Raw genomic sequence first — 26,828 nt, 5'->3', positions numbered from 1 at the left:
CCCTGCCACTGTTCTCTGACACCCCCCATCCCACTGGAGACCAGAGGTCAGCCCCTCACTTGGCCCCGACTCTTCCACAAACTGGGATCTTCCTTAAAACCAGACTGACCCACTGGCTGTGTCAGTTCCCTCTTGCTGCTCTGACAGATCACCACGAACTTAGTGGCTTGAAACAACACAGACTTTTCTCTTAGTCGTGGATGTCAGGAGTCCGAAATCAGTGTCACCAGGGTCGGCAGGGTTGGTGCCTTCTGGAGGTTCCCAGGGAGAATCTGGCCCTCGCTTCTTGAGCTTCTAGTGGCCCCTTCCTCATCACCAGTGTCTGCTTCCGTCATCACAACATCTGCTGCACTTCTGGAGTCAAGTGTCGCTCTGCCTCCGTCTTGTAAGGACACTTGTGATTATATTTAGGGCCCATCCGGATAATACAGGACTATCCACCTCAAGATCATTAATTTAATCAAATCTGTGAAGTGCTTTTTGCCATATACAGTAACATTCACAGGTTCCCAGGATTAGGATGGATCTCCTTCAGGACCATTATTCAGCCTTCCAACCCACCAAAGATACCATTGGCCCAAACCACCGAGGATGCCATTGGCCCAAACCACAGAGGATGCTGTTGGCCCACACCAGTGCACCTGGCTGGAGCTCATCACATGGACACTGCAGCTGGGCCCTTGGAAACTCCAGGGGCTGGATGTGGGGTATCAGTGGGCAGCCCTGAGCCCTGTGGCCCAGACCCCAACTCTTCTTACTTTATCTTTATCTCCCGCCATTGGAATCCCAGCAGGACACAGTGGCATTGTTCATTAGCACCTTTTTTCAGATCTTCAGTTCTAATAAATGAATGCTCCATCTTGGTCGGCTCACCTGACTGGAAAACAATCCTGCCCGTTCCCCTGGGTGTCGAGCCACCAGCCCGCTGTCAGCTGTAAAGAACACAACGTTCGCACGCTCGCAGGCTGCTTCCCAGGGCGCCATTACTTATCACGCACATCACGTGGGCCAGAGATGGGGAAAGGAAGAGGGAAACGAGTAGGGAGTGGATCCAGATGGAGGGAGGAGAGAGAACAGCGCTTTAAGACTTTTGAAGATATCGGACATGATGCCTTTTTTCTTTTTACCTAAGGAAAGTCCTGGATGCAGGTGAGGATGAGATTTCAGGTCGTGTCGGAATGAACTGCTGACCACCTGGAACTTTAGAGAAACTGTGACTTTCCTGCCCAAAACATGAAGTAATGGCATAAACATCCTCACCCACAAAGGGCTGCCTCTGCTTGAACTAGATCAGGGTAGGGATGTGAAGAAGGGGCAGATGGAGGCTCGAGAATTTGATATCGAGGTAAGATGCTCCATGGTCCCTATGCAAAGGTGCCCAGGGTCCCTGATTGAAGGTGCGCTGCACTTGAGAAGAGGAAGAAAATGAGCATTTGAGAAAGAACTGAGCCGGGAAGGTCCTTGGCCACATGCACAGAGGGAATCCTTGGCCCAACCCTTCTATTCCCGCGAGGGTGTGTGTGACCCACACCCCGATGAGCCAGAAAGCAGTCCTGGGCTTGTAAGCTTTAGAGTGAAATTAGTTATCGCAAAAGATCCATGTTAGGAGTGCAAAACCTTTTCAATTTCATTGGAAATTGCCTTCAGAGAAGTCACAAATCCATCTTCTCAGAATTAAACCTATTCTTCCGTAAGTACCAGCTTTTAAAATAAAAATCCTATTGACTTCCACCGTTTCTCAGTTTTCAGAAGTGGCTTGCCTTAATACATTTTGAAATTTCTGAATTTGCTTTTAAAATGTTGAACGTTTTTCAGCTCCTTAAGAGAGTTTATGGCTTTTAAAGTTTTTAAGTGATAATAATGATCTGTTTTGGTTTTTTCCACAATATTTACTGCAAGATGACGCTACATCAGCTATATCGTATAGGGAGATTAGACAGCATTTCTATGGTACATTTTTGAACTCCAAACAGTACGGTTACAGTCTGCAAGCTGCCCGATGCCAGGACCACCTCAAGCTGATGTGTAAGGTTTTGTAACGGTTTCTCCGTTATTTCACTCACACAGTGCTTTCAATCTCCCCACATTCATCTTAGGTCACAACCACTTTTTCCTACATTTTAACCCCCCAAACATAAGCTCTGTAGATAATTTCCAGGCACAGGGTCAACAGTGAGTTAATACCTAAGAGAGAAGTTTCAAAGAACCTCCAGGGCCTTCCCACACATTGATCCAGAAGACACATACTTCGCACAGAATGGCCGTGTGACACAGCAGGGCAGCAGTCCTGATGGCTGCCTATGGCTGTCCCTGGACACAAGCCACCCAGAGAAGAGCCTGATGTGCTCCAGGTCAGCCACAAGTTGGCTCAAGAAGGTTCTATACAGGTGCACACATGGCCACAAAGGACTGAGCTAGCACAGAGGAGTCAGGTGCATGCTGCTAACACCATCACGGGGGACAAGCATCCTCCCCAGCAGCTGAGGGAGCACTGAGCTCCCAAGACCTGAGCTGAGCGTGCAGGAGGATATGTGATTCAAGGAACTTTCTAAAGATCCAGAATATTAAAGAAATGGGAGACCGAGCCCACAGCACAGGGAACTCACACTCCTCTCTCTGATGGGATGTGATTTTGAATACAAACCACCCCTCTAGGCTAGGACTCAGGTAGCACGCTCCACCCCATCCTCGGTCACACAGCAACGAACACTTCTCCTCCATAACTCCCATGCATCTTCTCTGTCCAAATCCGAGTGTTCCAGGGCCAGGGTCCCCTAAATTCAAGTCACAGATGAGCTCAGAGCAAAGCAGGAGGCCTGGGCGTGGAGGGAGAGCTGAGTGGATGGGCGTGGGTGAAAGTGGGCCCGAGTGACAAACGGTCAGGGGAAGGGACGACTAGTAGGGCAGAAAGGTGACACCAAGGGAGGGTCCACAGACGGGATGGGCTGCAGTGAAGGATAAGGAGTAACAGTAGATGACGGGCCTCACAGATGGTAAGAGGCGCTATGTGGAGATACCAACATGAAAACACAGGCCTGCTCCGGAACTCCCATGATAATTTGGGCAAATGTCCATCCCCACTATTAAGCAGAAGCTCCATCAGGGTAGAGATAGCGTCTCAAATTTATGGCTCTTCTCCCTCCCTCAGGCACACACCAAAACGACTACAGCCATTCACATTAACAAATCACTCACTTTTTCACATCAATTCCTGGAGTTCTTGTCAGGAGCCTCAACAACACAGGGTGTCAAAGAAAAGAGTGAGATGCGCTGCTGAAGATTGTGAGACGATGTCTAAACATTTACGGCCGTTGAAGGGCACGGGAGCCCTGTGCTCACGAGCTCCAGCAGGTCCCATCAGCCTGGAGATTTTTATTCACTTCATTACCCGGGTGGTTTCTACGAAGTCTTGGTTGAGTCTGACAATGAAATGCATGCATTCTCTTTTTGCTAAGGTCTAGAAATAGAAACGTGCTGCTTAACCTCCTGCTGCTCCATGGGGTTCTCTGGGAGGAAGGCAGTTAGCTGTAACTGCCACTCTATTCCCACGGCCCGTCTGCCCCGGTCCCCAACGTGAGTTCAAACCAAGCGAATGCAAGGAGCCAAAGCTGTTCTAAAAATAAGCGCTCTTTTCTGCTTTGTGTGTCTGGTTTTCTTTCCTTTATCTTCAAAGTCAACCAAACGGAGTCACTTTGGCAAGTCACAGGACAGGAGCATCTCTTGTGGGCCCTCTGCACGTTCGTGTGTGGCTGTGGGATGTGACACACCGCTGTCTGTCCAGCATTTCACCGGTTGATAGTGCCCAAGCGAGCTGATAGCCATTCGATGCGATGGGGAGGCGCACGGGCGCTGCAGAGCCTGCCCATTGCACCAGCTGCTGCAGCCTCCTCGTGGCCTGGCTTCCGCTTTTCCAGCCTCACTCCCGTCTTCCCACGCACAAAGGCTTTCAAGGCACCCTCTCCACTTCCCTTGGGTTTTACTCACACTTCAGAGTAAAGAGCTTTCTTATTTTTTCATCCTTAGAAAGGGGTTGTCCACACTATATTTTGGATGTAAAAATACATTTAGTAGTTAATATTATATCTAACCTTAGTTCTAGAAAGTTGGCAATGATTCTGGGCCAAAAGTGTTAAAATTGGGACCCAAATGAGCAACTTCTTAAGGAGTCACTAGAGCATTTCTACCATAACCATTCCAAAACAGAGTCTTCCAAAATAAAATCTCTCCATCCCTTTGCCTTATAAATTTGGCTGCATGTGGTAACGAGGAAAATCTACAAGCCCATGGGCTTTGGGTGGGATGGTGTGCCCAGGACCTCTAGCTGCAAAGAATGTCACAGCTCATGTTGACAGCAAGACAAGTCAAGGCAGGTTCCACACTTGTGTTCTGGTTAACGTCCATTTGAAAATCCCAAGACTGTGAAAATATGGCACACGTATCATGCCAGGAGAGTGAAGCATACTTTTCTTAGCTTGTCAATCTTACTCAGAACCTTCTTTTCTCTGGCAACAGAAGGAAACACGCCGGCCAATAGCCTTAACACTCACTCTCTGAATCACTTTTTTGAATCTTACTAATTCCACATAGGAGAATAGAACAGTCAAGAGAAAAAACAATTCTTTTCTGTAAGAAACTAGGAAATTTCTACCAGCTCCTTACCCACCGCCTCCCCCAACACTCCCAGCCTCGGCCACTCTGTGTAGGCCTGTGAGCTAAAGGGCTGACACCGGAACAGCGTGAACTCACGTCTCTGTTTCACAAGACCTGTGATTTCCATGAAGGATGCTTAAAATCACAGCAATGCTTATTAACCCGTCACCCTCGGTAACCCTAACATGGCTACAACCGAGGGAAAGCTAGTTCATGGTGATAACACTAACTTGAAACAGATGTGCTCTCAGAAGGGCGAGGGAGAGGAGGTTGGCAAGACAGGAAAAGCTTTTATTCTCCCATAATGTAGTGCAAAACCCTTTAGAGATAGCATCCAACCAAAGCCAGCTGTGAGTAACACCATAGAACGCCAAGCGCAAACCCTTCCTTGACAAGGCACATTTCACTTTCCAAGCATTTAAAAACTGGAGGATAGCATTAGGATATGGTTCTCCCTGTTTTCTAGCTGAGATAGGAGCTCATAAGGATGCAATGGCCCGGGGAGGCAGACGGCAGGGGAAGAAGGGAATGCGAGGTGGCCAGGAGAGGGGGCAGCCAGCAAGGCCGGGGCATATCTGGTGGCGGGGAGAGGAGGACTCTTCCAGGGGGCTCAGTGCGGGGCACAGGGGGACAGGAACACTGCCTGTGAATCCCAGGGACTTTGGCAAACGGGAGCTCATGGAGAAAGAGCGGCTGCTGTGTATTTGCTGGTTGGAATCAAGTAGGGCTCTCTGCTCAGTGGTGTTCCTGAGATGCCCTTTAACGGATCTCAAGAAATATATGCAAATTACCAATAACAACAGGTGCTGTTCAAGAAAAATGACTCTGACACTTGTTAACGACGGTAAGGAAGACTTTACTCAAGGGACCACTGCAATGGGATTTTGCAGTAGGGCAGAAAGAATGAGCTAACTCCAATACTAAAGGAAAGAGGGGATTTACAGCCAAGGAGCAGGTGGGAGGGTGGGGTGCCGGTGGATGGAAATGACTAAGAGGCTTCCTGCTGATGGCATGTCAAGGTCATCAGACATCACCCGGAGGATGGCGGGGATGAGGAATTTGACCAGATGTTGAGAGTGATCACATATGGAGGGCGGGGGTTCTCTCTAAATAGACTCAGCAGGATTCTTGATAAAACTGGGTGCTGTGGGCCTGACAAGGACGACCTGGTCAAGGCCTGGTTGAGCAGGAGGATGGGGAGAGCCTGACTGAAGTCTGCTCAAGGAGAGTCTTTGTCAGTGAACATCTCAGGCGGCTCCAGCCACTGGCGCCTGGTTAGTGATAAACCACAGGAAGGTGGTCACTGCAAATTCACCCTCCACACCCTGGTGTGCAGGTTCCTCGTGTTTAATTACAGCTGCACCATCACGACGTCCCCTTAGCTAACTCAACAGCAGGAAAGGCTTTGGACACCGCTGCAAATCAGGTAAGATGAACAATACTTTATACTGAATATATTTGTGTCGGATCCATTTGCTTGATTAAATCACACTGTAGCTTCACAGACTATCTGTTGAAAATTCTTATTTATTTGAGTTTAATTTAATAGCTTGACCCACGAAAATACATCAGCAAACACAGAATGCTGGGGGAAAAAAGACAACAAAACGTAAACCAGCACAATCAGAAATAAAAGCAGAGCATTCTAGAGAATGCTTCTAGTGCTAGACTAGCTTTATTTATTTGACAAGCACAGAACTTTGGAGCAAAAGATAAACAGCATTTTGGGCTAAACGACTGCCAATCCTACTTCAGGCAAAAAGAACTGATCCTTCGTTTCTCCACATTTCAAAGGAGCACTTTCCGTGGGAGCACCCCGAACGTACTGAATCATCCACACAATGTTAGTTAACAGGATTCTCTTCATCTTTCTGCCCCCGCCCCACAGTCTCTCTCCCCACCTCTCTCCCTGCCTCAGAGAGTTCAGGCATCTCCTAACCACTTACTAAGTTGCCATATCTAAGAAATCATTCACCCAGCATGCAAGAAACACGGTGAAATCCTGCGTAATCAGTAAGCCAGATGATGTGGACAGATAAGCCATTTTTTACTTAGTGTCCTTTCATTTCATTCCTCTGCTTCTGAATGCATGAAAAATATACTGAAATACTCTTTGCTGCATTGGGGGTGTATAGGCACCTGGGTTTCTTGAAAGAATGGGTAAAGGAGGTGAAGAAAGAAAAAGAGGTGGAATCTCAATATTTTGGGTTGCCTTTTCACATATTTTTGAATGAGCAACAATACTTTGGGGAGTTTTCTTGGATGTAAGGAGAGAAAGCATGTCATGAAACTCAAAGATAAGGCATATCACAGAAACAGTGACCACAAATAAGGAATTACATTTAGTGTCTTTAAAAGAGAATGAAGCATAAATAAGCAAAATAAAAAGCAAATTAAGTATTCACTAATACGGACAATTTATCGTGGTGTTCTCTGATTTTTTTGTTGTTGTCCAAAAGCCAAATAAAATCAGGATTAACGTGGAATTTCTTGGGACACATTTATGGAAAGTACCTGAAAACTGTTTTAATTAGAAATGGTTTTCCTGGAAACCATCCAAGACCTAGAAGAAGAGCTTACCTATCAAGCATCAAGAATAAGCCCTAACGTTTAACTTTCCAGGAAGCTTGCTTTTGTTCCAATGACGGGAGCCAACATTGCTCACAATATTTACTGAGAGTCTCTTAACTTTTACTTTATCAGGACACCACGTTTCCCTTAAAAAGGGGTAAACAATTAAAATATATACATATGTGCACACAGATAACGCGTGGTTATCTGCACCATGGGAAATCGAAATGAATTGACAATTGATATAATTAGACCATTTAAGTCCAGTGATGCCAAGAAGTTCCAAAGACTTGCATCCCACCCAGCAGGCTTCTGTTTACGTGTTTGCCTCTCTCAATAGATGTTAACTTTACTGAGTTCACTGATCATATAAAGATCACATCCTTATTCCAGCTGCTTAGCACAATGCACGTAACACGTGTTCAAAATTTTTCAATTATGTAAACAATCGAGCAAATAAATGAAATTTTTCTTCCACTCCATAGTTTACCGTTAACAATATCCCAGTTCAAGGGCTTGTAGCTGTCCTTCTCACTAACCCCCATGGTCTTTCTGTAGCGATGTCAAGACAGATGAAAGGTCCCAAATGATAGGCAAAGGGAACCAGCCCCAAACAAAATAACCATTCCCTAAATGACCTGACTTTTTGAGTATTGACATCTTTAGCAAATTGGTTGATAAATCTTACTCTGAGTAGATAATATCATTTCTCATTCATTTAAAACCTATATTGCCTCCCAAACCCCTCCTAGCCACCCCCTCTCAACCTCCCACAGCCCCAAGTCGGGCTTTGGAACTCTCATGTCACATCTGTGGAAGACTCTCCTGGGTGCCTGAAGGTTGAGTGGGGCAGGGTTCCTTCTGGAAGCTCTGCTAAGTTGAGATGCTGATGCTAGGGCATTTTCTGGCTGTAGAAGCCGCCTCAGCTCATGATGCCATGGCAAGGGGACCTGCATTCACAGATCAGGGCAGCTGACTCACAGAGGGACACACAAGATAAGGAAGAAGGATATCGCCATCCCGGCCAGATGACAGAAATTTCATCTTAGCAAACCGGGCCAGTGCTATCGAATGGAACAGTCTGGAACACAGCCTGGGAGAATTGATCTTCAGCCTTCTCTTCCCCTAGGCACGCAGGAAGGGCATCCAAACAATTAATTACCAGGCTGAGAGCTGACTGCAATAGCAGAAGGCATAGGTTCTGTGGGCCATAGGGGCAATCTCAGGTTCAGACAGAACCAGTAGACATTGAACAATATGAAAAACATCAGTAAACCCAGGAAACATTTGATCAATATCCACAGCTAACTATTATTGACTCGCAATTGTATCGTCCAGACACCATATGGTAGTTTACCTATGGTAGCTCATAATCGTTATATTAACCCTCTGAGGCACGATCTCTTATCTCCCCATTTTACCGGGGAGAAAAATAAAGATCAGAGAGTTTAAGGAACCGCCCTGCTGTGAAAGGCAGAAGTGAGAATCCAATTTCAGTCCATCCCAGACAAAGCCCAAATTCAGCTGGAACTTTCTAACTTCCAGAAAAGGTTCCCCAAAAATATTTTAGGTTCTGGAGTGCATTACAAAATATCCTACAGAGAGATGTCCTTCTAAAAATCCCACAAGCCCTCCTTCACGCCTCATCTCATACATGGTGGACTCCAATAACCACATGACTGAAATGGCTAAAATTAATAATAGACAGCACATGCTCTTCCAGTGGGAACTTCCTGTAAAAGATTTTAGGAGCAGGAGCATAAGGAAGTCATTCTGCTTCCCTGGGCTCCATTTTCTCATCTATAAAATGGACGGTTGAATGAGGCGATGGTTATACCTTCCAGCTAAGTGCTGTGGTTCTTAGGCAGTGTTGTTAATGCCCTGAAATCAGAGCTTTTGTGGGAGTGAGAGTCTGGCAGACGCTGAGCTCTGATACCTTTCTAGAACACGCACACAGAAGTCAATGCAAGACATCTAATTTCCCTTTGGGAAGCCCCAAAATCATTCTTGCCAGAGTCAGTTACCCAGCCATCTTAGTTGCTGTAATGCTGATACACTATAAAAATATTTAAGCTGTAACTCATAAATTGTTTCCAAATCTGATTAAGTGTCCTGGCTTCTCTGTTGGTTAGAGTTTACCCAATGTTGGGTTCCAGACGTAAAGTTAAATTTAACAGCAAGTACGAAAACATTAAGACTAATTCTCTCCCTGAAAGCCTTTTAAATAAGGATGATATTGTTTTAAACTTGCTGCCTTCCTGTTTATATCACTAACTTGTGAATTTCAAAACAAAATTTTTTTTCCAAAGTCTCCATGCACATTTTAAAATATAGATTTCACAGAAACAATTTAAAAAAACCATGTTTCTTTTTATAAAATGAGTAACCTTTTTCATCACTCCAAACAGAAGAAATGTACATTGGCATTAAGTACTTTATATGTCCTATTATTCAACCTCAAACTACTGATGGACCTCCCCTCCTGAATTTTACATGTTGTGAGGAGTGATTCTTGGCCTATCATCTGCTGGGAATATACAAATGAATACGCAGGCATCTCTGGAAAAAGCTGGGAAGGCAGCTGGGCAAGAATATGGAATTTACTGGACGAAGCACAGGGCCAGCCACTCACTAGATCCCCACTGAGTGGAGGCACCATGAGGCCAGGACCTCAGTGTCTCATATCTCTTGGATCCACAATGCCTAGACAAGGACTGACCACAGAGCAGGTTCTCAATAACCACGTGCAGAATGAACCAGTTGGTAAGCTTTTAGCAAGACCCTCATTTTCCCAGGGATTTTTCCCCCTAGCAATAGAATGAAAATAGTATAACATGCCTGCCTAGATGTTCACAAGTAGCCATGGATAGAAGCTGGTGAATGCATCTGTAGAGAATAGAGCGATGAATCAATGGGGCTGTCATCATTGGTACTTCTCTCTAACACGGGCATCCGGGTCATATGAAGCCTCATTGATTATGTGCTGACAGATTGCATTTCTCTCTAGTCAGTTTGACCTTCTGCATATCTGATGGTTTATTTATGGTTTTTAGAAATTCAATTTTCACACTGAAGAAATCTCATTTCTATCCCCCCTGCTGGGTTCCCACTATATTTTGTTTTGAGGCACTTCCACAACCCAGTTCTCCTTGTTGAACCATAACACCGGAGGGGAGTGGATGGTGGTGACAGGAGGTTGACCCTCCATGGGTCTAGCCCGGTGTCTTCCTGAACAACATTGAGCATTTGCTCACACGTGTGCCCTCCCTTGGAAAAGACAATACAGGGAAGGAGACAAGGAGCTGGAAAATAAACTTGGCATTTTGATGAATAAAAACTTATCGGGCATGAAGGTAAATCCTGTTCTGAGTTTCTGTCCTTGTCGATTTTAGCTGTTTAAAGTGCCTGAGACCCAGGAAAATGACTTATCTCGATGAACTTGGGTTTGATTTCTGCCAACATCAGGTTTAGAGCAAACCCTCCTCCATTATTTGATTAATAGTTCTATTTGTTTGAAAAGACGTTTTACCCTCAGAAGCCCGCCACCAAGATCCTACCTAGTACCTCAAATTCCGATTTGGTGAAACCGTAACAGAAACTTTTAAAACACCTAATTCCCTGCTGCCTTCGTGTCTATTCCTGAGCTTTGCTTAAAGATCTTTTAATCGTTACAGAACCCACGCCTGTAGCTAATATCATGGCAGCTGGGACAAAGAAAACCGAGATGAAAGATGTGACATTGTTCCAATTGATTTGACTTCTTTAGAAACAAACAAATCAAAACCTCACTAGGTGCCAGCCTTGTGGCAAAGGCGAGGCCAAAGTCAAAGGAAATCTCTAGGTTGTGTCATCAGTCTCCCCACCCCCATCCCCATGTCTCTTTTTTATTTAAACATGTTTCACCATTTGGTCATCTATAGATTCAACAATGTAATTTACACACTGGGATGAAGAGAATAAGATTTGGCTGTTGAAATAAAAAACACGAGAGAAGCAGCCACAGACCACTTCGGAAACCTGAAGATGACAAGATGAGGGACAGGAGAAAAGGACATGATTTTCAGGGTCCTCTGATCCTATGTAGATGAATCTATATCAAATCCGAGTTGCATCAGGCACTTCACTACTGAGCACTGTTTCTGACTGGCCAGAGTAGATACTGTTGTTGCTTCCCCCCCCCCCCATCCTTTTTTGTTAATTCTACACTGAATTTAAACGCACGAACGATCTGCACTATACGGTAGTACTTGCGTGGCTCTGGGCCACAGTAAAATAAACCCGATCAACACCAGCCGAGGGCAGGGCTGGGGAGGTTCTGCACTGGCACTTCTGAGCTGCCACCCACACTAGGCAGTCCAGCTGCACGGACTGAAACGCCCTCCTCAACCAGGCACACATCGGGGCGCACCCAGGGTGCCTACCCCAAATCCTGCACAGAGACCGTGAAACCAAATTAGTTAGAAATTCAATAGCGGCAGAGTTTAGTCCCCGCTGAAGACCGCAAAACCGGTCCAATTATTACCAAGTCCCAACAATAACGTCCGATTTTAGAAAAACCGGACCAGCTCTCCAATAACTTTAACTCCCTGACATGGGTCTCAGGGTAACCGTGCATGTGACAATGGGAAAGGGCTCGGGACGGCCCCAAGACCTGCAGCATCCTCCAGGGCGCGGCGGGGACCCGGGAACCTGCGCGCACACAGGCGATGGCATTTACCTCGAGCCGACTCAGACTGGAGCTCTTGGAGCGCGACTTCTTGCGCAGGTACACCGAGAAGAACCTCCGCACGGTGAACTTCTTCATGCTCAGCTCCATCGCCCCGCGCCCAGCCGGGAGGAGCCGCAGGGCTGGAGGACGCGCATCCCCGGCGCATCCCAGGCGCGCGGGGTTAGGTCCGCGGGCGGGCGTGCGAGGCTGGAGAGCCCAGCGCAGCGGCCATCGGCGCGGGGCGCGGGCTGCGGGCACAAAGGGCAGGCCGAGCCGGCCCCAGCGGCCGGGCCCCAGCGCTCCCTCCTCCTTTTCCTCCTCCTCCTGCTGCTGCCCAGCGAGGACCAGCCCCGGGCAGCCTCGCCCCGCCCCGCCCTCCGCCACTACCGCCAATCAGTGCTCGCCGCCCCAGGCGCTCCCTCCTCCCGCTCCTGCCGGGAGAGGACCAGCCCCGCCCCCGCCCCGCCTACAGCCACTGCCACCAATCAGCTCCCGCCTCCTCGCCACGCCCTCTGCCACTACTGTCAATCAGCGACGCCCCAGGCGCTCCCTCCTCCTCCTCCTGTCCTCCGAGGACCCGCCCCGAGCAGCCCCGCCCCACAGAGGCCCCGCCCCTCGCCACTACCACCAATCAGCGTCCACCGCCCCAGGCGCTCACTTCGCCTCCTTCTCCTCCCTTCCTCCTATTGGCCGCTGGGTGCGGCCCCGTCCCGCCCACCGCCTCCACCGCCAATCAGCGCCCGCGGCGGCGCATGCCTAATGAGCCCCGCGGAGGACCGCTGCGCTGGGCGGGCGCTCAGCTGTGCCTGCTCTGGCTCTCTGTTCTGTTCCGCTGGCCTGCTGGGCTTTTCTCTAGCTCGGGGGTGTCATTAGGTTTTCTTTCCTTAAAACATCCATATAGACGCTTTGGCACAATGCTCTCCTGGGCCGAACAAAACTTTGTTGATTAGCAAACACTTCTAGAAAATGGAACAAAATCCAGGGGGCACCGTGAGCCCTCGCAGGTGCGCTTTGCACCTCTCCTCGACCCGGCCGCTTGACTCTCTCCTCGCTCCCGGCCCCGGGACCCTCTCCTCGACCCCGGCCCCGCAGCCCGGGCGCCCCGACCTGGGGGTCCACCCATTACGCCCCGGGGGATGAACGCATCCCCACGAGGTCGGGGACGCCGGCAGCAACGGAAGCCTCCCTTGGCTGTTTTTGGAGAACAAAGGCACACATCCGTTCTCCATGACCTCCGCCTCCATATATAGAAAATTATCCAAAGGGATGCCCTACCAGGGCCTGCACAGACAGCGTCCTGAGGCAGGGCTCTCACAGGCCAGCTGCTGGCTGGAAGGCTGCAGAGGATTTGCCTTAAAGGAGAACATACTGTTTTGTTTTGTTTTGTTTTTTCTAGAAATGCTCACCAGAGGGCTGCAGGCAGTTCCAGATCTGTGAGCTCAGGACTCTGTGCAGCCTTTTTCTGTTTTACCCCTGTGCAACGTCCACGTGTTGAGTTTATGTTTAAGATAGGGTCAAACGATTTTATTCGCCATCCCCTGACAAGTCCAGAAGCATCCGTGCTTCAGTGCTGTGTGACAGGTGCTGCTCTTTTGCTGGCAGATTGTGGAAATCCACCTGTCCTGTCATCCCCCTACCTGTGATAGGCCATCTTTGTAAAGTGAGTAAAGAGGGTTTATGCCCCCAAGTAAGAACTGGTAAGTTCGTGCCGCATCTGGGTCACAAGGTGAGGTCAGATATGCTCTCTGGGGATTAATGGAAGCTGCGGGCTCGGCGGTGGCAAGCACAGAGAGTCTGGCATTAGGAAGTGGGCACTGCCACTTCCTTGTTTGGTGAGCTTGAGCACACTGGCATGTTTTGTGTTCCCACTCTGAATCTCTAAGAGGAAAATACACCCATCAAACCCAGTTCCTGCTTCCCTCAAGGGTTGTGCTGGAGGGCGAGTATTCATACTCTGGGAGCCAGCTTTTTGCCACCCTGTGTCGCCCCCTGCCACCACTCAGGCATGCCAGCTCTAAGCAAATGCAAACACAGGCTTGGGCTATGCCATGTTGCTGCTCTGACAAAGACAGCAGCTGACAGATGTTGGACATCAGGCTGGTCACCAACTCCAATTCGACCGAGCTTCACTGTGGAGAGCTGGTACAACCGGTCAGAGACAGGAATGCAGTATGACAACTATGTCAGCCCTGGGGCAGCCCTAAGTCAAGGTGGTGTTTTAGCACTAAAAGCATTTTGACAACCTAGCGTAACAGAACTGGAAAGGAAGCATCTTATGGGACATTCATGATTCCCCAAATTTGAGTGCAATGAAACAGTTCTATTGAACTTGGAAATCTCCAAAGAAAAATCAGCTTTCATTTGTCAATCATGCAGTTCACTTCATTTGTAGAACAAATCTGTTTGCCTTTGTTTTTGTCCTGGTAAAATAAAAGTGTATTGAAATCTCTAGCAATCATTGACCACCACTTCATGTGCTTATACAAGGAAACCCTCCAGACCACCAGAACTGGGATGTGTGTGAGGGCCCACTTTATCCTGGGTCCAAATGATCTTTACCAAATACCGGAGGAGAAAAGGTGAGGTTAATAAAGGTTCGTGCCCAGAGAGGGGTGAGTGGGCCTGCAGAGAAGAAAGATTGCTCAGCAGCCCCCTGGTTATCTCAACTTTCTCCCTGACTTCGCACGGTGGTAAGTCTTGGACTGAATTCCGTGGGCACTGCTGCTTCTAAGAGAGCATCAGATTGGCCAGGGTGCATTCAGTTCTGTTCAACAAATGATCATGGCACACCTCCTAGCACCCAGCACTATGCTCTCTGCATCAGGGATGCAAAAATGGTGATGACATAGATCCTGACCTCCAGAAGTTTACAGTCGTGTGGAAGAGAAGGAAAGTAAATAGGCAAATACGACACAGTTTTTGTGTACTGTGAAAGAAACGTGTAAGAGGATGCTACGTGAAGAGAGATAAATGAGCAGTCTACCCCAAGGGGAGAAGCCAAGGAGGAGGTGACCCCTGGGGATAAGGAGACTTTTCCTGGGCAGACAGAGGAGGAGGGCCCCCAGGCTGTGGAAGAACAGGGCTGTTGAGAACTTAGGACAAACAGGATTTCATGATTGATTAATGAAAATTAAATTCCTACCACGTCTTCAAGACACATGAGCTACAAAATTTCTAAACTTCAAAGACAGTAACTGAGAGCCTGTTCCATACTCTGGGACTCCCTCTATCTTTATTTATTTATTTATTTTTTTGAGGAAGATTAGCCCTGAGCTAACATCTGCCACCAATCCTCCTCTTTTTTGCTGAAGAAGACTGGCCCTGAGCTAACATCCATGCCCATCTTCCTCTATTTTATATGTGGGATGCTGCCACAGCATGGCTTGATAAGCAGTGCGTAGGTCCACACCCGGGATCTGAACTGGTGAACCCTGGGCCACCAAAGCAGAACGTACGAACTTAATCACTGTGCCACTAGGCTGGCCCCTCCCCCCATCTTTGATAACACAAAAAGCCCTGGCCAGGAAAGAGAGGGGGCTTTTGTCAGGCAGGTGACTTGGGCAAAATCTGTGCTGTCATCTCCTTCCTTGCCTTCCACCCAAAAGATGGGGGGGTGGGGTGGGGTAGTGCTACCTCCTTTATTTCCCGCCCTACAAGAACTGTGATTTGCTGGGGACAGAGCAGCCGAGGTGTGCCTTCTAGAGGAGAGAAGGGCTGGCCATTACTCTGGGGAGGCACGAGGAGGGGCTGTTCATTGAGTGGACCCATATATGCAGGGCTTGTGGGGAAAAGACATACGGAAGTTCCCTACAGATCAGATGTGGCCATGCAGGACAGGGGGCAGTTTGGAGGTCTCTGAGACCCTGCGTGGAGCAGACGCTTGTGGCATCAGGCCCAGGCTGAGGAAAGAATTCTAAATAACCCCCAAACGGAGAAGCCTTTGTCCTGTAAGTGGGCTGCAGGCTGGCGGGGAGGGGGTCTCCAGGTACAGTAACCTCCGAAGAAGATGAGACAGCTCTCCATGAGAGAAAAGCCAGGGCCGGGCCCCGTGAGTGAGGCCAGCTGGGTCAGGCCCAGTTCAAGTAAGATTTTACTATCCCTTTCTCTCTCCTCTCCTCCCAGCACTGACCCTTCAAGGGACACTGCAGACTTCCAGCCTGATGGGGACTCAAGCCAGGCAAACAGAGCGTCTGCATTTGACCAGTCCTTAGGACTGGAAATACTAATTTCTTAATTGAGTGTTTTAAAGCAGATATGGTTGTCTGTTGTCCGAGGGTGGGAAGAAAAGTCCTGGAAATCGACAGGGTCCTCCTGTTGTCCGTGCTACTGACAAATATTGAAAGGTGTGTTTTGATCCAATCACAGGCCAAGTTTATTCAACAACCAGTCACAACTGGATGTGGTGAGTGAGGAGAAGGAGGAGTCAAGAATGATGTCCACTCTGAGATTCCATTCTGACAGCCGTGAGGGCCATCGAGGACAGAAGCACACCCACCTAGTGTGGGGGTCCAGCAAGGCTCTGCCCTCAGGGTGAGGATGGATTAAAATACCGGCCCCCCCATACATGATTGAACATTGGTACTAAAGGGAGTAGGGGCAGGGCAGAGCGAGAACCATCTCCTGAGAATTGGTGAGTATAAGCAGCCTGTGGCCTGAATTCACTCCTATGTAATCTAAAAACAGCAAAACCTCAACTTGAGAATTGCATGCAGTCTCAAAGGGTTCTTACCCCAGGTCCTAGCAGAAGTGAACAGAAATGCTCTCTACAGAAACCACATTAAACCCAGGATTCAGAGAACTCCCTCCGATATGGTTCCAGGGAGGGTGAGATCACAGTCACTGAACACACAGACCACAAGGACACAGGGATCGGCAAAGCCAGCAAGACAACCGACCGCGGAATCAGACACGTGGACTTCGCTCCTGGACTTACCGGATGTAGTGTATAAAATTATCACCTCTAATATCTTTAAGGAAATACAAGGAAGAAATGAAAACATGACTGAAGAGCAAGAGACTCTCAGAGCCACCGAAGAAATAGAAAAACGAACAAAATCCTTCTGCAATTGAAACAATGCAGTACTGGACACAGATTAGATACAGCTGAACAGAAAAGTATTCTTTATGAGAGAGTGCGTTTGATACAGCTGAGCACGGGTGGAGGCTCTGAAGTGCACAGTGCTACAAAGTATTGCGTGATGGAGTGTACCCTGGAGACTGAAATATCTAGAATTAAATTTCTACCCACTGTTCTGATTGGGACTTGATCTTTGCTGTAGCTCTCTGAGCCTCTAGAACAGGGGTTCTCAACTGGAGGTGACTTTGTCCCCCAAGGGGACATTTGGCAATGTCCGGGGCACCCACAACTGGGGGCAACAGGAGGGAAGCTGCTGGCATCTAGTGGGCAGAGGCCAGGGACGCTGATGAACATCCTACAGTGCACCGGACCGCCCCTCAGCAAAGAATGATCCCGTCCCGCAGGCCATCCTGCTGAGGTTGAGAGAACCCACTCTGTGCGATGCAGAGGGAGGAGAGAAGAGGAGGAGAAGAAACCTGTGGCACCTTTCTCACAAGGTTGTTACCTACAAAAATGGCAATTTCATGCAGCTAAACCAATATACGCAAATGCTCTGCAAATTGTAAAGTGCTCAGCAAGGTTATTTGTTAAAATTCCAGAGTTTCACACAGAAAATGAATGACAGGACTAGGAAAGGCGTAGACCCCAAATTCTAGAATTTGTATCTGAAAGCTCTCTCTATTAAACTATATTGTCTTATGCAGGGCATGACCTGTTGCCAAAATCAGAAGGTGAGAACTCCCATTCGCTTCTGTCGCTTCTTTATTCCTTATGTTTAACGACTTACTTAGACTTGTCTGTGATCCTCTCTAAATATTGTCCATTTCTCCCCTTCTTTCCAAGTAACACAGTTGGGGCCCTCATCAGTAATTCATAGCAATTACTGGCTAAATGCCATCCCCACAACCTGTCTGCAATCCTGCTCCCAAACTGATCTTTCTAGAAGCAAATCAGGTCGTGTCACCCCCAATGCACCATAGCTCCCCATGTCTGCCAGGATAAAGTGCAAACTCCAGAGCTTGGAGGCTGTATTCTTCTTGATCACGTCTCCCTCTGCTTCACTATTTGCCTCACCCACCTCTACCCCAGGACTCGGGCTATGCCTGCCATGCCGACATGCTGTGTGAAGATGAACTTCCAGCCCCCATGATGCTGTGTGTGCTGGTCACTGCTGGGACATCCTTCCTGCCCTCCTGCCTCCACCCACTGGCCAGCCCTCTTTCTAGATTCAGTATTGCTCCCCGGAAAGCCCAGCAAAATCCATCCACACCACAGGCTGTCTCAGGGAGTCCTTCCCTGGGGTCCCCGTTTTACTAATCACACTGGATTACAGCTCTTGCCTTTTCTCTCTGCCCCTCCCATCAATTTGGAAATACTCAGGATACCCACTGTCCAGGGCATGCCATATGTGTTTGTTTAAAGGGATGTTATGATGACTATTTTCAGAGATTTGCTGGTTATGAAGAGCTGGTCCTACATTAGTATTTCATGTCTGTAATACACATGAAATCTATGAAACAGACATGGTAAACCCCATGTAATGAGGTGAAGAGACTGAAGCCCAGGGAGGTGAACCGACCATCTACATTTACACAGCAAGATGAAAAGGGATCCTACAAGGTCTGCATGTCAATGAGTTCACAAATTCTCAATGTGTCAAGCACTGCACTAGCTGTGTGTCAAAAGAAATCCCAAGAGGGAGTAGCAATCAAGAGGGCCAGAGGCCAGGATCCTCATTTCCCTAGATAATTACGCTTGGTCAAGAAATGCTATGAAGCCAAGATCCTGCGGACACCGCATCTCACAGACAGAAGTCCCAGGTGGCGGCCTCTGCCGGCTTCATTATGGCCTTGGGGTCAGACACTGTGAGTGCCTTTGGCAGCAGGAATGCTGTGGTGTTTTCTTGTTCAAGGTTAGTTTACTCATGAGACAGAAGAGGGACACCAAAATGAGGCTTTTTCTACGCAAAAGCATCAAGAGAAAAAGGCACCCCAGTGCATGTGTGCAGGGTAAGAAATTTGAGAAACATGTAATGTAGATGCTATAACCTACCTCTGGTCTTTTCTAATCATCTATATTTTTAAAGACAGAGGGGCAAAAGAACCATTCTTTCGTTGGGAGGCGACAGTGTCTGCAGAACGTCTGGGTTCGAGCTTTACTGTGGTTCGCACGTCGTGATGGGTTGAATTGTGACCCCGCTCAAAAGATATGTTGAAGTCCTGAGCCCCAGTACCTCGGAATGTGACCTTGTTTGGAAATAAAGTCGTTGCAGGTGTCATTAGACAAGATGAGATTACACTGGAGTAGAGTGGGCCCTAATTCAACATGACCGTGTCCTCATAGGAAGGCCATGTGAGGGCAGAGGCACAGGAAGAAGGCCATGTGACAACAAAGACAGAGATTGGAGTAATGCAATCGCACACCAAAGAATGTCAAGGCCACTGGAGAAGCCAGAAGAGGCAAGGAAGAATTCCCTTACATGTTTCAGAGGAGCATGGTCCTGCCAACACCTTAATTTCAGACTTTTCGCCTCCAGAAATGCAACTGTGAGACAATAAATTTCTGTTGTCTGAAGCCACTCAGCTTGTGGTGCTTTGTTACAGCAGCTCCAGGGACCGACACACACTTGTCACTCCACAAAGGTTACCGTGAACCCTCGTGATGAGGATGGCCAATAACAAGGCTCACAGGTGAAGGGAGCACTTGATCTAACAGTGTACAAGGCAACTTAGCTGTGAAGAGAGAAATAAGGGGCTTTTCCTCGTCAACCCAAGCCTATATCTAAATTATAGGGGAACTTTTAAAGGAAGGGAGTTAGCAGGAAAGAGGAAACAGGTTAAAACTATAGCAGGAAGGATTTCTGTAACTTAAAAAGGAAAAAAAAAAATCCCTTCTAACAGAACATTCTCTGAAGACTTGGAATGAGTACAAAGGAGAAGGTGAAATCCTTGCCAGAATTTTTTAGCAAGAAATGTTCATCTTGTAAAAAAGATTTCATAGACATCTAGAGCATTTCAGGCACTAAGTACTTATACTAGAGATGGAAACTAGATGAACACGTTAAGGAAATACTCAGGGACACCAAAACAACAGGGTGTAAGCCCCATGGAATATGGTGCTTGTGGTCCATCCTCCTAATCTTTCTCATCAGAGGGGCACAGGGGGAGTCTGGGGTGGGGGGACCATGCTTGGGACTATGATGGGTTACATATGTAGAGGAGCATTCCTGAGACACGCAAAAATGCTGGATAAAACAAAGTGAAAACCTTTTTTATGGCCGATCCAATAGTAAGTGGGGGAAAATAAATTTTTAGGCCAAAAATGAGGATAAGAAGACATTTCCCAAGATCAAGCAGTGTTATGAGCAGAATTTGTCCTGGAGTCTATGTCAATCCTGTAATCTAGACCTGAGGTTTTAACAAGGTTTGGGGAAAGGGGGAAACTGGAGAAAGCCTGGGGTCACAGCCACTCTGCTTCAGGTCAGGATCCCTAGAGAGCAAACTCTGATGGGTGAGCAAGGAAAATCTCACCCTGCAGGAGGAGAGTTGCTATTCAGATGTGAGCACCAGAAAGAGAAGGTGAGAGAATTCCCATGAACCAGCCCTGATGGCCTCATGGTTAAAGGTCAGAGCGCTCCACTCCGGCAGCGTGGGTTCAGTTCCTGGTCATGGAACCACACCACTCCTCTGTCAGCAGCCATGCTGTGGTGGCAGCTCACATAGAAGAACTAGGACTCACAACTAGAATATACAACTATGTACTGGGGCTTTGGGTGGGGGGAAAAAAGAGGAAGATTGGCAACAGATGTTAGCTCAGGGCAAATCCTTCCCAGCAAAAAAAAAAAAAAAGAATTCTCTTCTTGGATTTCTGAAGTTCATGCTCATTCCAGTTCGAGGGCAAAATTCACACTCCTAGTGTGGCCTGAAAAACTTCAAGCCAAAAATCTACCATTTGAAGGTCCTAGACTGTAGTAACCTGAGGATCAGGCAGAAGAAAATATAAGTCGTGTGGAAGAACATACTTTAAACATGTCACAAAGCTTAAACACATAGAAAATTCTAAGGGACGTGAGCCCACAATCATAAATTGTTGAATACACAAGGAAATAAGCTACCACAAGCAAGAGTCAGTAGAAATAACAATTAGCAGAATCAGACTTGTAAAGACTGAAGACGTTCAAATTTTTGTATAAATAATATAAAATATGTTCAATATGTTTCAAAAAACAAAAAGGGGGATGGAGAGCATTACAAGGAAGTTATAGACTATAAATGATCGAGCAGATTTGGAAATGTAAGCATAACTTTAAAAATTAAACTATAATAATTTCAATTAGAAACTCAATAGGTAGATTAAACAGCAGTTTAGACCAAGTCCAAAAAAAGTCAATAATGGAGAAGTTAGATCTGACAAAAATTGACAGAATGCAAATGAGAAAGTCAAAAAGATGGGAAATATGAAAGGCAGGCTAAGAGACATGGAAGACAGATGGAGATAACTCCAGCCTGCGTCTGAGTCTTAAAATGAGAGTGAGGAAAGGAAAGTAGGCACGCATTATTCAAAGAGATGAGATAATAATGAGAATTTCTCAGAGTTGATAAAATACACCAATCTTCATATTTATAAAGGCCTCCAAATCCTAAGGAGAATGAAATAAATCCATACCTACATACCTCATATTAAATCTGCAGAATGCCAAAAACAGAAAAAGAAAATCTCTCCAAAGCAACCGGAAGAAAAGACAGATTTTCCACAAATGAATGTTAGAATGTCAACTAAGATCCAAACAGCAATATCGGAAGCCAAAAGAGAGTGGAATACTGTCTGCAAATTGCTAAGAGAAAATAATTTCAACCTCAAATTCTCTACCTTTGAAAATCTTTCAAGAATGAGGGCAAAACGAAGACACTTCCAGATAAACAACCTGAGATAATCCACTTCTAATGAAAACTTACGAGTAAAGCTAAACACCCATATCTAAATAAAAAGAAATAAAAGTCTTGCATGATTTGTGGATGTACATCAGTTAGAGATGAAATCTTGATTTAAAAAATAGCATATACAGAAGGAAGGGGAATCAGTTACAATTTTCTGATGTCCTAGAATTTTCCTGGAAGTCAATAAAGATGTGGATTAATTTTAGGCTGAGTTAAGAGTACACGCTAATATTTCTAGAGTAACCCATAAAGAAATAGAAATCCTGTGTGTAATTGCTAAACAAATAGAGGCAAAAGCATAGAACAGGAAAAGCAATCTAAAGGAGGGCAAGAAGGAAGGGAAAAAAGAAATTTAGAAAAAGTGTCATAAGTAGAATAGGCAAACTGTGGGGAGTGGCGATCTGAGTGTCTCTGCATTCTTCATTTATCTATTGCTGAGTACAGGGGGAGCACAAGGCACTGTCTGCTCTTAACTGAGGCCACTTCTCAGGGTTGTGATTGCAATGAGGAACCTTGAAGGATGAGGTAATATTTTCCTCCAAAACAAACAGCAGGCTTGCTTACCCCTTGTTAACAAACACCAGGATCCCCATACTCAGTGTTGTTCAATCGGGATTCAATTTCACTGTGAGCATAGCATCCATCTGGGGCCCCCTGCACTGCCACCTTGAGCCTTGGGTGCAAAGGAAACCAATGCAAATATGGTAGTCATGCCGTGAGCGATGAAGTCCCTTCTTTCTGATCCTGGGAGCTTATGTCTTCTTCCAGCATCCAGGAGATAGTAACGGGCTGATTATTACTTTGTAAGTAAGGCAAAATCAAGTCCTAGGGCCTCTACAAACTAAAAGGGTAGAAACAAATCAAAATATATCAAGAATTACAGTTAATGTTAGTGGTCTAAGCTCTCCAGTTAAAAGACGAGTGTCAAACTTGTTTAAAATAAATTTAATTATAAAGCCATGTCTAAAACAAGAGAGAAAGAACTTTTCAAATAAAAGAATTTTAAAAGATATATCAAGCAAATACTAACGAAAAGAGAGCTGATGAAGCAATATTAATGTCATATGTTACAGCATAAGCATTCAAAGATATAAAAAAAACTACATATTGATGAATGTTTCAATTTGCCAAAAGATACAATAATTCTAAACTTGTGTACACCAAATAATATAGCTTCAAAATATCTTAATCAAAACTTGACAGAACCAAGGGGAGAAATTGACAAATCCATTATCATGTGGGGAAATGCTTGACGTATCTTTCAGTAAATGATAAATCAAGCAGAAAAACAAAAATCAGTAAGTATTTCGATAATTAAACAATAATTTAAGAAAGTTGACAACACATATAATACACAACATCCGATCCCTTTAGCTTGTGCATTCTTTCCAAGTACACACAAAATATTTACAAAAATTGACCATGTTGTAATCTAGGTCACAAGCACCGATCAGTAAATTACCTAAAAAATAATAACACAAATAACTGTTACCATATAGAGCGATTTTTCTTCCATACCATAAAGATCACTTTTATTTCATTATTAATAACCTCATATGACTGGAAAATTTTAAAACATAATTTTAATAGTGCTCCCATGTATTGAAGCTGGTGTTCTATGAGAGGATTCACAAAACAGCCACCACGTTTGTTTGTTTTGTTTTTGTTTTTGGTGAGGAAGATTGGCCCTGAGCTAACATCTGTGTCCATCTTCCTCTATTTTGTATGTGGGATGCTGCCACAGCATGACTTGATGAGCAGTATATAAGTCCATGCCTGGGATCCAAACCCACAAACCCAAGGCCACCAAAGCAGAGCATGCAAACTTTACAACCGTGGCACCAGGCAGGCCCCAAAACAGCCATGATGTTTTGACACAAATCTCGGACCTATTTCCAGATCAATGCCTTGGGATATGCTTCTTTTCCTATAATCCCAAGCAAGGCTGCCAGCCCTCACCCCATTCTACAGAACTGACTCAATATGAACACCTAAACTGACCTCTGCTCTCCAAGCTCACCTCACTGCCCTCTTCCTCTTGCTGCCTGTGCTCCAGCCCACTGGCCCGCTCTCAGCTGTTCAGATACACCACACTCCTCCCTGTCTTGAGCCACTGTAGATCCAATTACCCCCATCTGGACCACGCTGTACCCCACCTCTCACTCTCCGAGACTAGAACCCGCCTCCAGCCCTCACGCCAATCCCGGTCCTTCAGGGATGCTATCCGTGACCCCCCAGAATCAGCCAAGCCCCCACATAGATCCTCTTAAGGTAACAGGAATTACTTAAGTTGGAACACTTATGTATACTTGCGGGATCATTTAATTAATGCTTTTACCCCCACTGGACTGCAGACTCTGTGAGGACAGGAATTGTGCCTATTTTGCCAACCACTGCACACAGTTATGACGGCTGGTACATGCAAAACAAATATTTGCTAAAAGGACAGATGAGTGAATCAGGCAGTGAACTGGTAGCCAGATAGCCACCGTTGGTTTTGCGGCACAACGTGCTTTGTGACATGGGGCAGAGTGTAGAATGAGGATTGACTCGGAAAGCCTAGCTTCTCCCCCCTTTCTCCCCCTCTTCCCTCTTCCTCTCATTCAGCCAGTAATTAGCACATCACCTAACTGAGGGGCCAAGTTAGGAACCCTGAGTAATATTTTTAGGTTCGCTTAGGACATACGCCATACCCTATTTAAAAAGAAAATAGAATTCTTTAGTAGAGAACAGATGTTAGACTCACAGTGGTACATCCTGAAAGTCAACCTTGTGTCCAGACCATGTTTCTGAGCCAATGTGTGTCCCACTTAGGATGCCTGCTCCCCCAGCCCATGACATCACTGCTTCCGGTTATTCTTGTGACTCTGCTTCCTTCCTGGGACAACTGGCTGGGGAGTCTGCTGACTTTTCAGGAAGTCTGAGACTCCAACCCTGTCATCGTTTGCCGGGGACCAGCTGCTTTAGCTAAATCTCCCCGTCTTCTCAGGCGAGGATTAGACTTAAGTTGCAAAAAGGAAAGTATATTGCAAAAGCATTTTAGCTTGGAAATATTTTAAATAACAGCCTGAAAATATAAAAAAACCCAAAAGAAATTAAGCTCTGGGAATTTGTCATTTCCATGTAGTATTAACAGGACTGGTGCTGTGTTTCATGTCCCCCAAAAAGATATATTGAAGTCCCCGTCCCCAAACCTGTGAATGGGACCTTATTTGGAAATACTAGGGTCTTTGCAAATGTAACCAAGTGATGAAGAGGTCATAATTGGATTAGGGCGAGCCCTGAATCCAATACAACTGGTGTCTTCATAAGAAGACACACACACAGAAGAACCCAACGTGAAAATGGAGACAGAGACTGGAGTGATGCCTCTATATGCCAAGGATGCTAAGGATCCGAGCAACACCAAAAGCTGGAGAGAGGTAGGGTCAGATTCTCTCGAACCTTCAGAGAGAGCTTGGCCCTGGCCCTGCCCACATCTTGATTTTGGAATCCTGGCAGGAGGAGACCGTTAGAGCCAGGGGTGGTGGTGGGGCCTTACAAGGGTAATTTCCTTGGGGTAAGCACTGGTGTGAGAAGCCCCAGGCAGAGACGTGAGCCCCCAGTAGGCTGTCCCAGCAGGGGGTTCTCCCTCTGCACAAACACAACATCTGGAACAAAATCAGACCCACTCCGGCTTGGGTTTTCCTTCTCCCTGGTCTAGGACTTCTCCATTAAAGGATCAATGTTGCCGACAGTCGTTGCCACAGCTTAATTTTCTACTTTGATTCCTACAGCTCTTCTTTGGGTAGGAGTTTTTGTTTTGTTTTGTTTTTAGGGCCTCTTGGAATGCATGATCTTGGGATGGTCCAGCCCTGAGGGTCAGGATGTGCATCCATGCTTCCGGCATTCAATCTTTCCCTGTTGGAGCCGCTTTTCCTTCTGTCCACAGCCCAGGTGTGCATCTCAGGTCTGGTCAAGCCCCTCCTATCGACAACTTCAACCATTTCCCATACGTTTTAGGCTGAAGTTTAGGTCCTTTAGAGACCCCACGAGGTCCCCACATGCCTCTTCAACCTTTTTCTATGCTACTCGACAAAAGGACCTCTTTACTGTAGCTGTTCTGACTTACTTTAAATTACCCAAATGTAGTGTTTTTGTTATTATTTTTTAAGATAGCACGTTCATTTAACCAATTTCCTCTCATCCTTCGAAGCTTCATTTAAGAACCATTTTCTCTGGGAAACTTTCCTACACACACACACACACACACTCATCACACACCCAGTCATATGTGATTGCACACAATGTGTGCACATTGCTACACACATATGCACACATACCGACTCCATCACACACACGCATATGGCCCCACTGCCGATTTCATGCTCTTTTCCTGAGCACCTATAGCATGATGGACCACCTCCCTCACGTACCTTACAATAACCACAATCGCACCTGTGCCTTTGTGTTCTTGACTGGGCAAAGAGCCACCTGAGAGCAGATGCCGTATCTCATTTCACAAGAAGGCAACTGGCATGGCAGACCCATCGAATCAATATTTCTCGATTGAACAAAGGAATGAATTCATGTACAGTAACCCCGTGATTCTCATGCAGGGACTCAGGACTTGAGTATTTTCATCTATCACTTTCACACAGAGAACGTCTAAATCTGTGTCTCCAGCTCCCGTAGCTCTCAATGGTTGGAGCCTCACAGATATAACTGTCTGCTGGACGGCTCCATCTGGATGTCATTCCAACTGTACTTGTAATGTTTACTCCAACAACTGCATCTCTTCCACGGCCTTTACCTTTGTAATGGCACCGTCCAACTCGTGACCACTTAGCCATACATCAGAACGTGGGTGCCTGGCGTAGGAGATATGTTCACCCTTCCCACTTCA

General features: G+C 46.4%; 1 protein-coding gene across 5 annotated transcripts in view; it reads right to left on the bottom strand.

The window, feature by feature from the left end:
* Positions 1-26,828, bottom strand: part of RPS6KA2 (ribosomal protein S6 kinase A2) — a 366,717-nt gene that overhangs the window by 173,841 nt on the left and 166,048 nt on the right. The window contains exon 1 of one of the 5 annotated variants that reach the window (XM_014858384.3): positions 11,939-12,290. The exons of the other annotated variants lie outside the window; for them this stretch is intronic. Within the exon in view, the coding sequence (XP_014713870.2) occupies positions 11,939-12,037 (99 nt within the window). The 5' untranslated portion in view covers positions 12,038-12,290. Of the gene's footprint in view, positions 1-11,938; positions 12,291-26,828 lie in introns of those variants that run through there. 5 annotated transcript variants of the gene reach the window in all.

The sequence above is a fragment of the Equus asinus genome, chromosome 1 (assembly GCF_041296235.1).
Source record: "Equus asinus isolate D_3611 breed Donkey chromosome 1, EquAss-T2T_v2, whole genome shotgun sequence".
In the NCBI taxonomy this organism is placed as follows: Eukaryota; Metazoa; Chordata; class Mammalia; order Perissodactyla; family Equidae; genus Equus; species Equus asinus.
The sequence above is the reverse complement of the archived record's forward strand: the minus strand, read 5'-3'. Positions and strand labels throughout refer to the sequence as shown.